This window comes from Symphalangus syndactylus, chromosome 14 (genome assembly GCF_028878055.3).
Source record: "Symphalangus syndactylus isolate Jambi chromosome 14, NHGRI_mSymSyn1-v2.1_pri, whole genome shotgun sequence".
NCBI classification, from domain to species: domain Eukaryota; kingdom Metazoa; phylum Chordata; class Mammalia; order Primates; family Hylobatidae; genus Symphalangus; species Symphalangus syndactylus.
Genome location: NC_072436.2, coordinates 91,762,255 through 91,775,605, shown reverse-complemented (window position 1 = coordinate 91,775,605; position 13,351 = coordinate 91,762,255). Strand labels below are relative to the sequence as shown.

At 37.6% G+C, this 13,351-nt stretch overlaps 1 protein-coding gene across 2 annotated transcripts in view; it reads right to left on the bottom strand.

Annotated features, from left to right (window-relative positions):
- Positions 1 to 10,162, bottom strand: part of FSHR (follicle stimulating hormone receptor) — a 199,876-nt gene extending 189,714 nt beyond the window's left edge. For both annotated transcript variants that reach the window (XM_055242919.2, XM_055242920.2), the window contains exon 1: positions 9,993 to 10,162. In XM_055242919.2, coding sequence (XP_055098894.1) covers positions 9,993 to 10,144 — 152 coding nt within the window. In that variant the 5' untranslated portion in view covers positions 10,145 to 10,162. The remainder of the gene's footprint in view (positions 1 to 9,992) is intronic.
- Between the last annotated feature and the right edge of the window lie 3,189 nt (positions 10,163 to 13,351).

Genomic DNA, 13,351 nt, shown 5'->3' with positions numbered 1-13,351 from the left:
TGTTTCTTTGGCTGACATTCTTACATCTTCTGCTGCTGCTGCTGTTGCTCTTCTTCCTCCAGAATCTTACCCCATACATCTGCTTCCAGAGCCACTTTGTAATTTTCCTATCTGACTAGCATAACTGTTTGCACTTCTTTCCCCTTATTTCTAGTATTTGTTTGGGGGAATGAGATGCCATTCCAAGACTGTGTGTTCTTATTAAAGGAGTTCAGCAGATTTTCACAATCAAGGGCATGATAAGCAATTTTGCTACTGTTTGCAGGATTCCAGATGACCTCTTTGCTGTTCATCATAATTGTCATATTTTCTTTCATTGCTTTTCCAGTTTGTTTTCTAACTTTAAACAATGTTTCTTGTTGCATTTTCTACTATCCTCTCCAATGTATTTACTTACAGAAATGCTACACTGCTTGCCCACAAAACAAACAGCAATTCAATGAAGGTTTCTTCCTTTCCTGCCCTGATGAGAAATTAGCTTTGATGGGTACATGGTAGTGGCAAGAGTTTGGTGCTGGCTGTGGATACCTGCTCAGGCTGTGATTTGATGGTGGACAGTGATCATTCTTTTGCATTTAATTTGTTTTTCTACCCTAAAGCTAATATAACCATGCCAAATAGTTTGAAATTTAGAGGACAAGGAAATTACTTATAAGTTCAAGAGCATTCTGTAATTCCTTATTACTGTCCCCCTCATGCCAAAGCAAAATTTCTTAAGGTGTGTCATTTTTGGTGGGCTATGGCCTTTGTTAAGATTAGCTCTGGTCTTTTACTAGATTCAGGATTATCCCAGCTGCTTTGGGGGAAGCTGGCATACACAGCCCATTGACGGGTAAACTTTTACCCAACAGGCATAAAATAGTATTTATGAATACAAGTAGTTTTGGAAAAACGGTGAAGTTGGCAAAGAAAACAATGCAGCCTACGTTTCCTTTTGGTGCTCTTTTCTACCTTCTGTGTTAACCTCTTTTATCCAAACTGAAAAGATTGAGTCTCTTGTATTTTGACAATTTGTAAACTTCTAGTCAAACTTAAACATTTGGACATCTTTCCATTGAACCTATCATTAATTTGCTGATTGTTCATTATATTTTAGTTCAGGTCTGTGCCCTTCTTGTAAAATAAAGCAAGGATTTGCTAGCTTTAAAGCAATGGAGTATTTTGGAAGTTGCCCTATATTAGCCCCTGAAATCATCCCACGGTGGTAAAGAAGGCAAATCTAGATGGGACAGGCCAATGGCTGTCTTCTCATCACCTCTGTTCTGGCATCAGGCAGGCAGGTATCCATTCCTTCTAGCTCTCACAGTCTATGATTTCAGATTGCACAAAGCAACATGCAATTAGTTTTCGAATTAGTGATTTTGACAATGGCTATTCTGAGTTCTGAGAGAGATACTGATAGTTGTGAGTAAGAGGAAGGAAAAACATTGTCATTGCTTGTTTGAGTTCTTTTTTGGCAACTTCGTGAGGACAGAGATCTTGCCTTTCCTATTGATTGTTTCCTCTCCAGTGCCTAATATAGAACTTTGAACATATATAATTAATAAATATTTGCTGTTCAAAGAAAACTTCATGAAAAATGAGCATCTTTTCTTTGATATCAAAGGTGAGTAATATTGGAGTAGGAGAATATATTCAGGCTGGAGAAAATAGTAGTACTTGAGTAGGGGAATATAAAACATATTTGGAAGCTGGGGAGTAGGAAATGGCACATAGAGCATAGGGTTGAGAGGATGGAAGAGAAGAGATGAGATAGAAGAGTTAATTTGAGGCCAAAATACAGAGGATCTTACTGCCAAACTTGTGACTTTGGATTTTTGTTCTGAATTTGGGCATTGGTACCCACAGAGGGATTAGACCAGGACAAGATCTCAGAGCAGGGATCTGGGAGGGAAGAAGATGGAAAGCTCAGAGACCAATTCAGAGGCTACTATTGTGAGAAGATGAGGAACCACAAGAGGCAATGCCATCTTCTAGGGATGTAATCCTATCTTACGAACCAACATTTTGTAAACTTTCTTAAAGGGACAGAATATTTGAAACCGAAGCCACTTCAGAAAGTCTAGTGCTCAAGGATGTGGCCCTTTCATATAAGGGGCCTTTCTTTCTCGTGTCCTTATTCCAAGAGAATTCAGGAGGGATGCAGTGCTCAGAGACCCGTCAGCCCCTGTTTAGTTATGAAATCATTGCTGGAGATAGGATCCCTCATAAATTCTTTGTTTAAAACCCCTCAACAAGTTGAAAATATCAAGAGGGAGATGTTTGTGTAGGGTTTTTCCATGCTGCATCTCAAAATAACAACTATTCAGCCCAAGGGAAACACGCTCACTCTCTAAATCCCACAAGTGAGATCAGAGGAGCATAAGGATTACACAGCTGCTGGAATCTGACGCCTAGAGAAAGCGTATTGGTTTGGGAAAGTTTGATGCCTGAAGATGCTTGTAAAATCAAAGCATTTGAGAATTGAAAACATCTCAGTGTCATTTTACATCAAACTTTCATCAATCTACTGATGAGTTTTCTCTCAATATCCTCCATTTGTTGATCTTTCTGTTTCATCAAAACAGTTAAACTTTTGAGGTCCCTATTTCTTAGAAGTTTTCATCAAGCTTGCCATTAGAAAGATACAAAAAATGGGCTCAGCTGTGCATTCTTCATGGTTTCTGACACAGGACTCTGTGATAACTTTATGTTGGCTCTTGCTGAAAAAGGTCTGAGAGATGAGATGCAAAAAAGGGCTCATGTCACTCTGAAGACTAAAAGTATAATTGAATTCAAGTGCATAGCACAGGTTTGGCTGCTTTATTCAAATATTATTTTACATATCTTTTGAAGATTTTCAGATCAGCCAGCCTATTTCATATGAAAGAACAAGGTAATGGCATGTTCAGGTCAGAGATACAAAACATGCTCTGAGATACTCCAGGGAGAGGTCAGATTAAGAACAAACATCCATATCTCATTATAATCAGATCCTAGGCAATTAAAAATAATTACTCTCTTTCCTAGCTGACCTTGTGGGCTATATAAGCTAAAATCTAGTCTAAACAAAGCTAAATTGGAGAGTCTAAATCTAAACGCCTAAAGAAAAAGTATAGTCCAATCAACCACAGTGGCTAGATAACCCAATTAGTGGCTTTGGAGAAAGATAATCAAAAGTTAAATGAATTTTCCATTTGCTGCTACAATGTCCTACTTCTGAAGCATAGGCTTCTTATAGTAGAGGACTTGGGTGAGGAAGGATAGCATGCACCTTTAGGTAAACAAGGGGGTTTTATCATCACCAAGCGAGTGCAGTTCTCTGCTATCAAACCCCTACTCTTCAATTGCTAATAATGACTCTGTAAATTATAGCTCTTAGCCAATTCTCAGGATAGAGTTCATCTTCTACTTTAAAGGATTCTTTCCCTGCAATGTAACTTCCACTTTTTCTCTTTCAAGGTACTGCATTCTATAGCTGTTCCTTTAGTCATTTTTTTGGTTCTTCTGCAGGGAATATAAACCTCCCTTTCCCCCAGCCTAATTAAATTCCAAATGTTGGACATAGACATATCATTTCTCACATAAGTAGGTGCAGGATTTTATGTCAAGAGAAAGGATTATGTATATATTAGTGTGAACGCTGTGCTGTTTGTTTCTGTCAAAGAGGTATCTAAACAAGGCTATAGGAGACTCCAAACATGGGCACTCGGCAATTTGCACAGTGGGGTGTTCAGTTTTGATAATCAGAAAGAACTACAGCAATCAAAGTACATCTGAGGAATATAGAAAACTTAAAATTCAGGGTCTAGAATCTGACCTTAATTGGCAAAAATTACATTTTTTGAACACTTCTGTCTGGTTTAAAGTGATTTTGTTTGGGCAAAATCACTTTCCTCTTTTCAATATTTTTGTTAGGTATAGAGAGGCAAGTATTATTACATAAGTCAAGAGAATTGAATGATGTGCCTAGAGTATAGAATATTCAACTTTTAACTTAGTAGACCTTGTTTCTAGTCAACGTCTCTTTCTTTTTGTATAAATTAATGGATTCTGGAATGACACACAGGAATTTTTTTAAAACAAACACATAAAAAAGCAAGGAAAATAAGAAAGCTATCAAATCCTATACTAGTTCACTGCAGGAGAAAGTAATAATCATCTTTTATAAGAATCCTTTATTCAATACTGAGGAGCAGAGCAAATAAACAGATGTAATTCCTCCTGACTTATCGAATCATTTGTTCTACCTGTAATTGAGCGTCCAGAATACACATCGTATTGAACCAGACACACTAAGTTGTACAAAGGAAATTTTCACTACAGTTGAGGAAATAAGACACACGTGAAAAATTAAATGCAAGGCAAGATTAAGTGTGAAATGAACTGCACCAGTGTTTGAATGAAAGCAAGTTTAAATAAAGATGGAGTGGTAAGGGAAGACTTTGTGAAAGAGGCAACCTTTGAGCAAGATTATAAGAAGTAGCTGAATTTCAAGAGACAAAGAATAAACTGAGAATAGTACAAACAAGAGGCATAACGTAAAGACACAAAGAGGTAGAAATTCACAAACTATGCTTGGGCCTTGTGGAATAGGCTCCTGTTGGAGAATAGAGAGAGGTAAAGTCAGAAAGATGAGCTATTGAATGATTTTGAACTGGGAAATTACAACATGGTGGCAGTGGTGTTTTATGGAGAAAATAGAATGACGGTGTGCAGGCTAGTTTGGAGAAAAGAGGGATTGATAAGAAAGACATAAATTAGGAAGTAATTATATAATCCAGGATTTAGATTGCCAGGGCCCAAGCAAAGATGATGGTAATTTTTTTAAAAAGAGTATTATTATTAGTAGCAGAAATATGAAAGGAGCTTGTAAACTGATTAGATGGGTAACCAGAAAAGTTTGAAACCTATATGATGGGGAGAAGTAAACTGTCAACATTCAACAAATGAGGAAGTTAGGAATGGTTTTTATAGTTTTGTAATCCATTGTTTTATCTTCTTTCTTCACCTCAGAACAGGTAATACTTAGTTACTTCATGGTTACTTGTAGTCTATACTTCAGAACCATCTCCTTCATGAGAACACAGCACACTTTAAAATACCTACTTGTCAGGCACAAAGCAATAACAACCCATCCAAGTGTCCTTTTCTAGCTGTTATATAGAGCACTGAATTCGAGAGTCAAGAGGCCTGGGTTGTGGTTCAGACTTTAGAAGGAATTCATCCTGATGGCTGGGGTTGGACAGACCAGCCTTTCCCAAAGTGAGCTCTGTGGAATGTTAATCCTCAGAATGCTTTTAGAAAAGTGGCTCAGTTTGCAAACATCAAAAACTCTGTTTCACTCTTAGACATCACAGAATGCCTTGGTGTAGCAAAGGCTACCCTTTTTGTACACGATTGATAAATCCCTCTGAACTAAGGACCTATTAAACAAAGCCTAACATAGACACACTTTAAAATTCCTAATAATAATCTGTGGTTATGGAATATGGAGATCTAAACCAGGATGAGAAAATAAGGAATGTAAGGCAAAGAAAGAAAATAAAAAGAGGAAAAGATAATTTGATAATTAGAAGTAAATGCTAGTGAAATGAGATTGCAATGAGATATGGGAACTTGCTATGAGGACAAGGTTTAACACAGGCAGCCTATAATATAATCCCAGGACAGGTTTCCTTAAGACAAGAATGACCATCAGTAGACCCTTTTCTTCTTTAGTATTACAATCATCTGACCTTGCTGAAGAAAAACATCATTGCGTCCATACTGTTGCCTAGAGTTCACATTTCAGATGTAGAATGGGTGTTTCCATTCTCCTTAGGAATTCTAACTGCAGGAAGAATAAAGTAAGATCAAAGGCACTTTTCTAGATCCACTGACTACCTGTAGGTGAAGCTGAGTTTCTAAGATAAGTCAGAAACCAAAATTCCTTTGATTATGGTCAGAATGAACCCGCTCCCTGAGTTCTTGACAAATATGCACAGCGTTAAGGGACACATTTTCTTACCCAGAAAGTAAGTCCATGGAGATTAAGTACTGGATACACTGGGAGGAGATTATTCTTAAACAAATGGGAGGTTGTAAACAACCTCACAGTTATAAAGATCTTTATATCAGTTTTCCAAAATCGGTCTCATATCTCTTGACTGACTTGGTCTTCACGAAAGCCCTTTGTGGTAGATAATTTTTGCCTAATACTTTTACAGTTGAGAGTAACATTATTATCATCAACAACAACATGAGAGACATTGTGCAAAGTGTTTTACCCACATTGTCTCTTGTAATCCTCATAGCAGCTCTGCCAGTTAGGCACACATGGTGATTTCCATTATACAGCCAAAGGTCCAGATAACAGAGCTAAAATTTCATGGAACATCCTGGGTTTAAACTCAGGTCTCTCAGATTCTAAACACTATACTCTACCATCTCTGACTCATCAGAACCAGCTAAAGGCTGCCTGTGAGTGACCCTGCTCCCCTAGATTAGTACTTTCTCCATGGTGCCATGGTGCCTCAGGCTGCCTAAACCCCACTCAAACCGGTAATACTTAACCCACTCTCTCAGCTGTAGTCTAAATCAGAAGTGGGCAATACACAGTCTATGGGCCAAATTTGGCTTGCCCCATGTTTTTCTATGGCCAATAAGCTAAAAATCTTTCTCACCTTTTTGCATGGTTGAAAAAAATCAAAATAATGCTTTTTTTGTGACATGACAATTATATGAAATTCAAATTTCTGTGTTCATAAATAAAGTTTTCTTGGAACATGTCCGTGTTCATTAATTTACATGTTGTTTATGGCTGCTTTTCTGCTACTGTGATAGAGGTGAGTAGTTGCAAGAGATGGTATAGCCCATAAAGCTGACTTCTGGTTTAAAATGTAAAGGACTACTCTTTTTTTTTTTTTCAGAATAAGAAAGGTATAGAGTCAGATGATGTTCATTTCACATGGCATGCAGAGTTGCTATAAAGGATTCAAATTTGGATCCCAGCTCTGCCATCCAGGAGCTGCAGGGATAATTGCCCAAGCTACTCAACTGTTTTGTGCTTTGGTTTGTCTTATTTGAAAAACAGAGCAATAATTCCAAACTTGCAGTTTTTGGTGAAGTTTTAATGAAGTAGTATGTACAAACCATAGTGCATAAAGCAAATAGTAGAGGCCCCTTAGTAAATGAAATCTGCTTGCCTGTTGATGGTGCTTCTGTTCTTTTAGCATTAATATCAGCATGTGCAGATCATAGGAAATTAGCAATCTTTCCTGATAGCTGGCAGATGTATCAAATGAAATGAAACTGCTGCAAGGTGAATGGAATGATAGGATAAAAATGTACATAGTAAAATGTAGGAATTGTGTTCCACCCGGTGAGCCTGAGTAACAGTGAAGCTTTGAGATGTTGATGGATTAAGCAATTGCAGTCAGTGAAGTCCAATAATCCATCCACCTACACCTCATGTAGTCATTAAAGTTAATATGCAAACTTGGAAGATTGTAAGGTGAATTAGAGATACTTAGTTGAACAGGCCATTTCATCCCTCTTCTGCCGTTTACTTAGATAACCTTGATTCAGTCTTTTTAAGGAAGCAAAAATAAAGGTAATTGCTCTTTCATTCTAGCAGTATGTCTGAGTTGTAATTCACTTGACATTTTATCTGCTCTTCAGTGATTAACACACTGACCTCAAATAATTTTCCTTTTTTAAAATCTAATAGACAAAGCAACATTTCTCTTCTTACCTCAGTACACCTTTCCAAGAAGATTGCAAAGCCAAACTCTAAGATGGTCCAACTCAAGCCCTACCAATGAGTGTGCAGAAGACAGAATCTTCTTAGAATTGGGTATTTGAGAGAGCTTCTAAAGCTCTTAACTATACTCATTCCTTAGATGGAGGAAAGTCCTAACAGCTGGCAAGAACTTTCTTTCCCTTTCTTAGTTTTGTGCAACTTTGTCCTCTATTACGTACACTGAAGTAAGGAATTGACCTAGAGCTAGCCTTGGTCAAGAATGTGAAATTTATTTCTGGTGCTCTGTTCATCACACTCTCTTCCACAGTCTCTTTCCGTACTATCTCAACATCTCATGCTCTCCTTCCTTAGTTGCAAAATGCTCTTGGCCAGAGATGTGTTTTGGTCATTTATACCTTAGCATTACTTTTTTTCAAAAATTCATATCCTCTCATAGTAATGCATACAAATATACTTCCTGAAGCTTTAGGGTGTGGGGGTGGATTTTCTTTCTTTTCTTTCTTCTTTCTTTTCTTTCTCTTTTTCCCTTTTTCCCTCCATCTTTTCTTTTTTTTTGCCTATGTTTTCTTTGCAGAATGAAAAAAGAAAATCTCTCTTCTGATAATGAGATTTCAGAAAGCAGACAGGCTAGTGTGGAATCACCCTAAAATTAAAACTTGTTTGGGTCTCTTTGCTTTATCAACTGGATGGCACTGCTTGACCCACATGGAATCACTGGAAAAAGTGGAGTAGGTCCAGGAGAAGTGGAAATTAGGGTGTAGGGGGCATCTATATCTTTTGGTGTTCACAACAATTCAACCAAGCAGGTTGTACTAAAATGGCTTCAGAAATGAGGAACTTGAGGCTCAGAAGGGGTTAAGTAATCATTGAAAGTCACTTAGGAGCAAATGACTTACAGGAGCTCAGGTACATTTGCCTTCTCCTGTGCTTATATTTACCTAATAAACCAGACTGTCTTTGTGCATGAGCACATTCTTCAGCATAATCAGGAGTAGCTGTCTAATCTGAGACAGTGTAGCCAAAACACAGAGCTGGCCAGTTATTTTCCCTGCCTCTGCAGCTGCTTCTGGATAAGGACTGAAGACTTGAGATATTAAGGGGAAATGTGGCAAACAGAATCAATCTGGTCTGCAAGTCTGCAACTCATTGTCCCTGAGTGAAAATATGAAATGCAACACCAACATGTTTCATTGTTAATATGGCAATTGATGAACTAAAGAGATGACCACCTTCTTCAATTAAATGCAACTCATCCATAGCTTTAAGTGACAAAGGTTGAAACAGACTTCTGTTTAAAATCCTTGCAATAAAAACACAGAGGGTATCTAAAATCCCTGAGTCCCAACTTGCCAGTTCTCAGGGGAAGCAGTAACTGGACAATTAAACAGGCTTGCCTCACTGTTGCTCTAATGGAGTCAGACCCAGGGGGTTGGGAAAACAAAACAAAACAAAACAGTAGACTGTGAGTCAAAAGGCCTGATATCTACTTTTGGCTCCATCTCAACTCATCACGAGAGTTTGGAAAATCCTCTTTACTCTTCAGATACCAGATTCCTAATTTGCAAAAGAAAGAGAGAGTGAGATGGTGTCTAAATTCTTGGCCAACTCTAGGAGTCTACTTCCTGTTAAAATAGTTAAGTAAATTTCTAAATTATTAATCACATTTTTTCCAGTTGTGTAAAAGATTATCCTGTATTTCTCCCTCTCTCTGCGTCTTTCCCATCTTTCTTTCTTTCTTCACACCCTTTCTCTTCTCTAACACCTCCTTTTTACCCCCAAAAGCAGAATCTCAGTTCAGGAATTATTTGCCGGTGCCTTTAAAACCACAAAGACTATGGCCTTTTAGATTCAGTGTCCTCGGGAGACATACCTTGTGTATTCTGTTTAGATCAAAGCCGCCTTTCTGCCTCCAATTCTGGGTCTCCTAAGTTTCTGCTTTGCCTTTATTTTCCTTTTCTGGTTCCACTAAAGAGAGTATGAAACCCAAGAGCAAATGCATTGAAAAGACTAAACACTTTTCCCTTTGCCTTTGGATTCGGGTTTTCACACTGCCGTTCTCTGACAAATGCTGATACAAACTCTCATCTAAGATTCTTGGAAAGCCACAGACACGAGGGTTGGGCTGGGGAGTTTGTTGTTTTATTCAGGACTTCGGTCAAGGGGCAGAAATATTTCAGCCTAACAGATATCAGCCTAATGTAAAAATAATAATAGTACTCAGTGCACAAATGCCAGCCATGCAGTTGTTCCCGCTCCCCCTGATACTCACAGTTCAACCGCATTCCTCGGGAGGTCAGAAGGAATCTCTGTCACCTTGCTCTCTTGACAGAGAAAAACCCTGTTAGAGCAGTGACAGAGCTGATGATGACATCCTGAGCCCAAGCTCAGGAATGCCAGCAAAGAGACCAGGAGCAGGGCCATAATTATGCATCCATCCACCTGCTTTCTTCCTGCATTTGCAGAGAAAAACCTCCACAGATCTCAGAAGCTCCACACAGTGCCCTTATGAGAAGATATCTGACTTGAGAACTGGTAGGGTCACATGACCCACCATGGGATGCTTTTTTTTTTTTTTTTTTTTGTTACTTGCAGGCAAGATAAGCTACTCTGTTTTCCTTCAAGACTGGGTTTCTTACACCCTGACCTAAGGAACACAGCAGATAGAACCGTTAGGCATGTCGGGAATAGTTTGCATTATTTCATTGCAAAAGTCTCCTTGCTGTTCACCATTCTCTTCTCAACAGAGTGACATGATTGGCTTTCTCCAAAAGAGACACAACCCACAATATGACACATCACTAAGAGGGGTACTAATAAGTGAAGGGCTGGGACCTTCAGTCTTCAGCATCAATTTCTTCCACCAGCCCATCTGAGAGAAAACCAGCCCTTTTGGGTTGCATTCAATGATCCTCTTTTTTTGCTGTAATTATGCCAAAAATGGCATAATATTCAGAAACAGGCAGGTGGGTTAGCAAACCTTAGGCAGATTTCCGTAGGTGGGAGGTACTTCTGATAGGGTTATCTGTAGGGATAATTGACTGAACTGAGTGATCTAAGAAATGGGCTATGTTTCCAGTGGGGATTTAGTAAATGCCAGCACATCCACCCCCTCATGCATGTCCTGCCTGCCTTCTCGCATTTCCAGGCTCTGAAGATTGCCCTTGCCTTTTGGCAGTTGGCATAAGTGAATTTATTTAATCTATGCTTTTAACTTAGTTTTAAATGTTCCCTGAGGTGACAGCCCAGCACTTTTGTTAGCATTCCCCTCCTCGATGGTGAGGGATCTGAGGAATGCTTGGCAACACTTTTAGAAAAGTGGCTTTATACTTTCAATTCTAGAATCTATGAAGATTAAAAGGCAGAATATTCTCTAAGATCCTGCCCACAACTTATTACCTGCTAAAAATAGTTTCAATACTATCTTTAGATAATTAGTTGCATAAAATTGAGCTTCATGAAAATGTTAAAAATATATACCTATCCCACCCCTCCTTCCCTCTCCCCTGCCTTACCAAGGAAAACCATGTAATGAGTGATTAAATTATTAAGAAAAAAAGAGAAGCAAGTGATTTGGGGGGTAAAGTTGATCCCTAGATTTTTCTGGGAGCAACTGGTTTATTCTAATTCTGGAATTGGCAGACAAAGGCATTATCTATATGGACTTCATATTTTTAACAAATTGGCTAACATGAACAGTTAAATTAGTTTGTTCAACAACTGATCCAAGGAATTATAGTCTTTCAGATGTAGAAGGAAGTTAATTCAATCAACCAACTAATGCTTAAGTTTAAGTATTCATATTAATTTAAAAGGGTTTTCTCATCTGTACTTGAATAACTCCAGTGACAAGAAACTCACTACCAATTAAACCTTTTACCCGATTCCTCTGCCCCGTAAGTCCCCTCCTAGCTTTTGGAGAGCTCCGTAATTAGTCTTTGTGTAATAAGCAGAAATCTTTTTAAAATTGAGATTTTTATTTTAAATGCTATGTCGTCTTCACAACTTATAGGTAACATAAATGTAATTTATTAAGCATAATAATGCAACAAACAATTGCGGGCTAGAGAATAAAGGACATAGCCAGTCCTGTTGCATCTACTTAGTTGATTTTCCTTTATTACCTTCTTGTGTTCCTATGCCCAAGGTGACCACTAATCTGAATTTTGTGGTTATTATTTCATTTGTTTTGTAAAATTATTCTTGTCACGAAATGTATCTCCAAAGAATATATTATTTAATTTCTTACCTGTTTTTACATTTTATACGGTCTATCACTCTTTTAGTAATATTTTGCTACTTACTATTTTACACTAACTAGACATTTTAAAGAAATAACCATGTTGTTATGTGTACCTGTAGTTTATTAATTTTGTGCCTGTTATGTGTACCTGTAGTTTATTAATATTACATTACTGTATGATATTCCATTGCATAAATATACCATAATTTATGTTTTCATTCTCCTGTAATTTTTAAAGTCCTGAGGTTGTGAAAATATTATTTTATATTTTCTCTAAAATTTTTTAGTTTTGCTCTGTACATTTTAGCCTTTGATCTGTTTGGCATTGATATTTATGGTGTGAGTAAAGGACTCAATTTGTTTTTTATCTGATGGCATAGTGGTTTTATCCACGTGGATAAACATTTGTCCCAAAACCATTTATTGAATGGTCCCTCTTTTCTTCTCTCACTTGTAAAACTACCTTTCTCATATCTCAAGTAACTATTTTGCATGCGTTTGTGTCTAAGCTTTTTTATATTCCACTGTTCTTTTTTCTACATTACACCAATGTTATACTGTCTTAATTACTACAACTTTAAAGTAAGTCTTGATATACAGTAAGAAAATACTTCTATCTTCTTATAGGAGTATCTTGCCTATTTTGGACCTATGACTAAATTTTAGAATCAGATTATTAAACTCCTAGAAAACACCCTGGTATAATTTTGTTTGGAATTATATTGATTATATAGATTAATTTGGGCAGAAATTATCACCTTTAAGATAACAAGTCTTCTTATCCATGAATATGGTATATAGCACCATGTTATTTAAGCCCTTCTTTGATGTCTTTAAATAAAGCTTTATACTTTCTTCTATATATGTCCTAATATCTTAAATGTGTTTCCTGATAACATCCTGTTTTATGCTGTTATAAATGAAAACAATATTTAAAGTCACATTTTATGTTTGTTGTCATACTGTAAAAATGCAATTAATTTTGGAATATTTATCTTATATCTAAATTACCTTATTACATTTTCTTTTTTTTTTTTTTTTTTTTTTTTGAGATGGAGTCTTGCTCTGTCACCCAGGCTGGAGTGCAGTGCCTCAATCTTGGCTCACTGCAAGCTCCGCCTCCCAGGTTCACGCCATTCTCCTGCCTCAGCCTTCTGAGTAGCTGGAACTACAGGTGCCCGCCACCACGCCTGGCTAATTTTTTGTATTTTTTAGTAGAGATGGGGCTTCACCGTGTTAGCCAGGATGGTCTCGATCTCCTGACCTCGTGATCCGCCTGCCTTGGCCTCCCAAAGTGCTGGGATTACAGGCATGAGCCACCGCGCCTGGACCCTTATTACATTTTCTATGCAAACAATTATCCATATCTAAATAATTCTGTGTGTGTG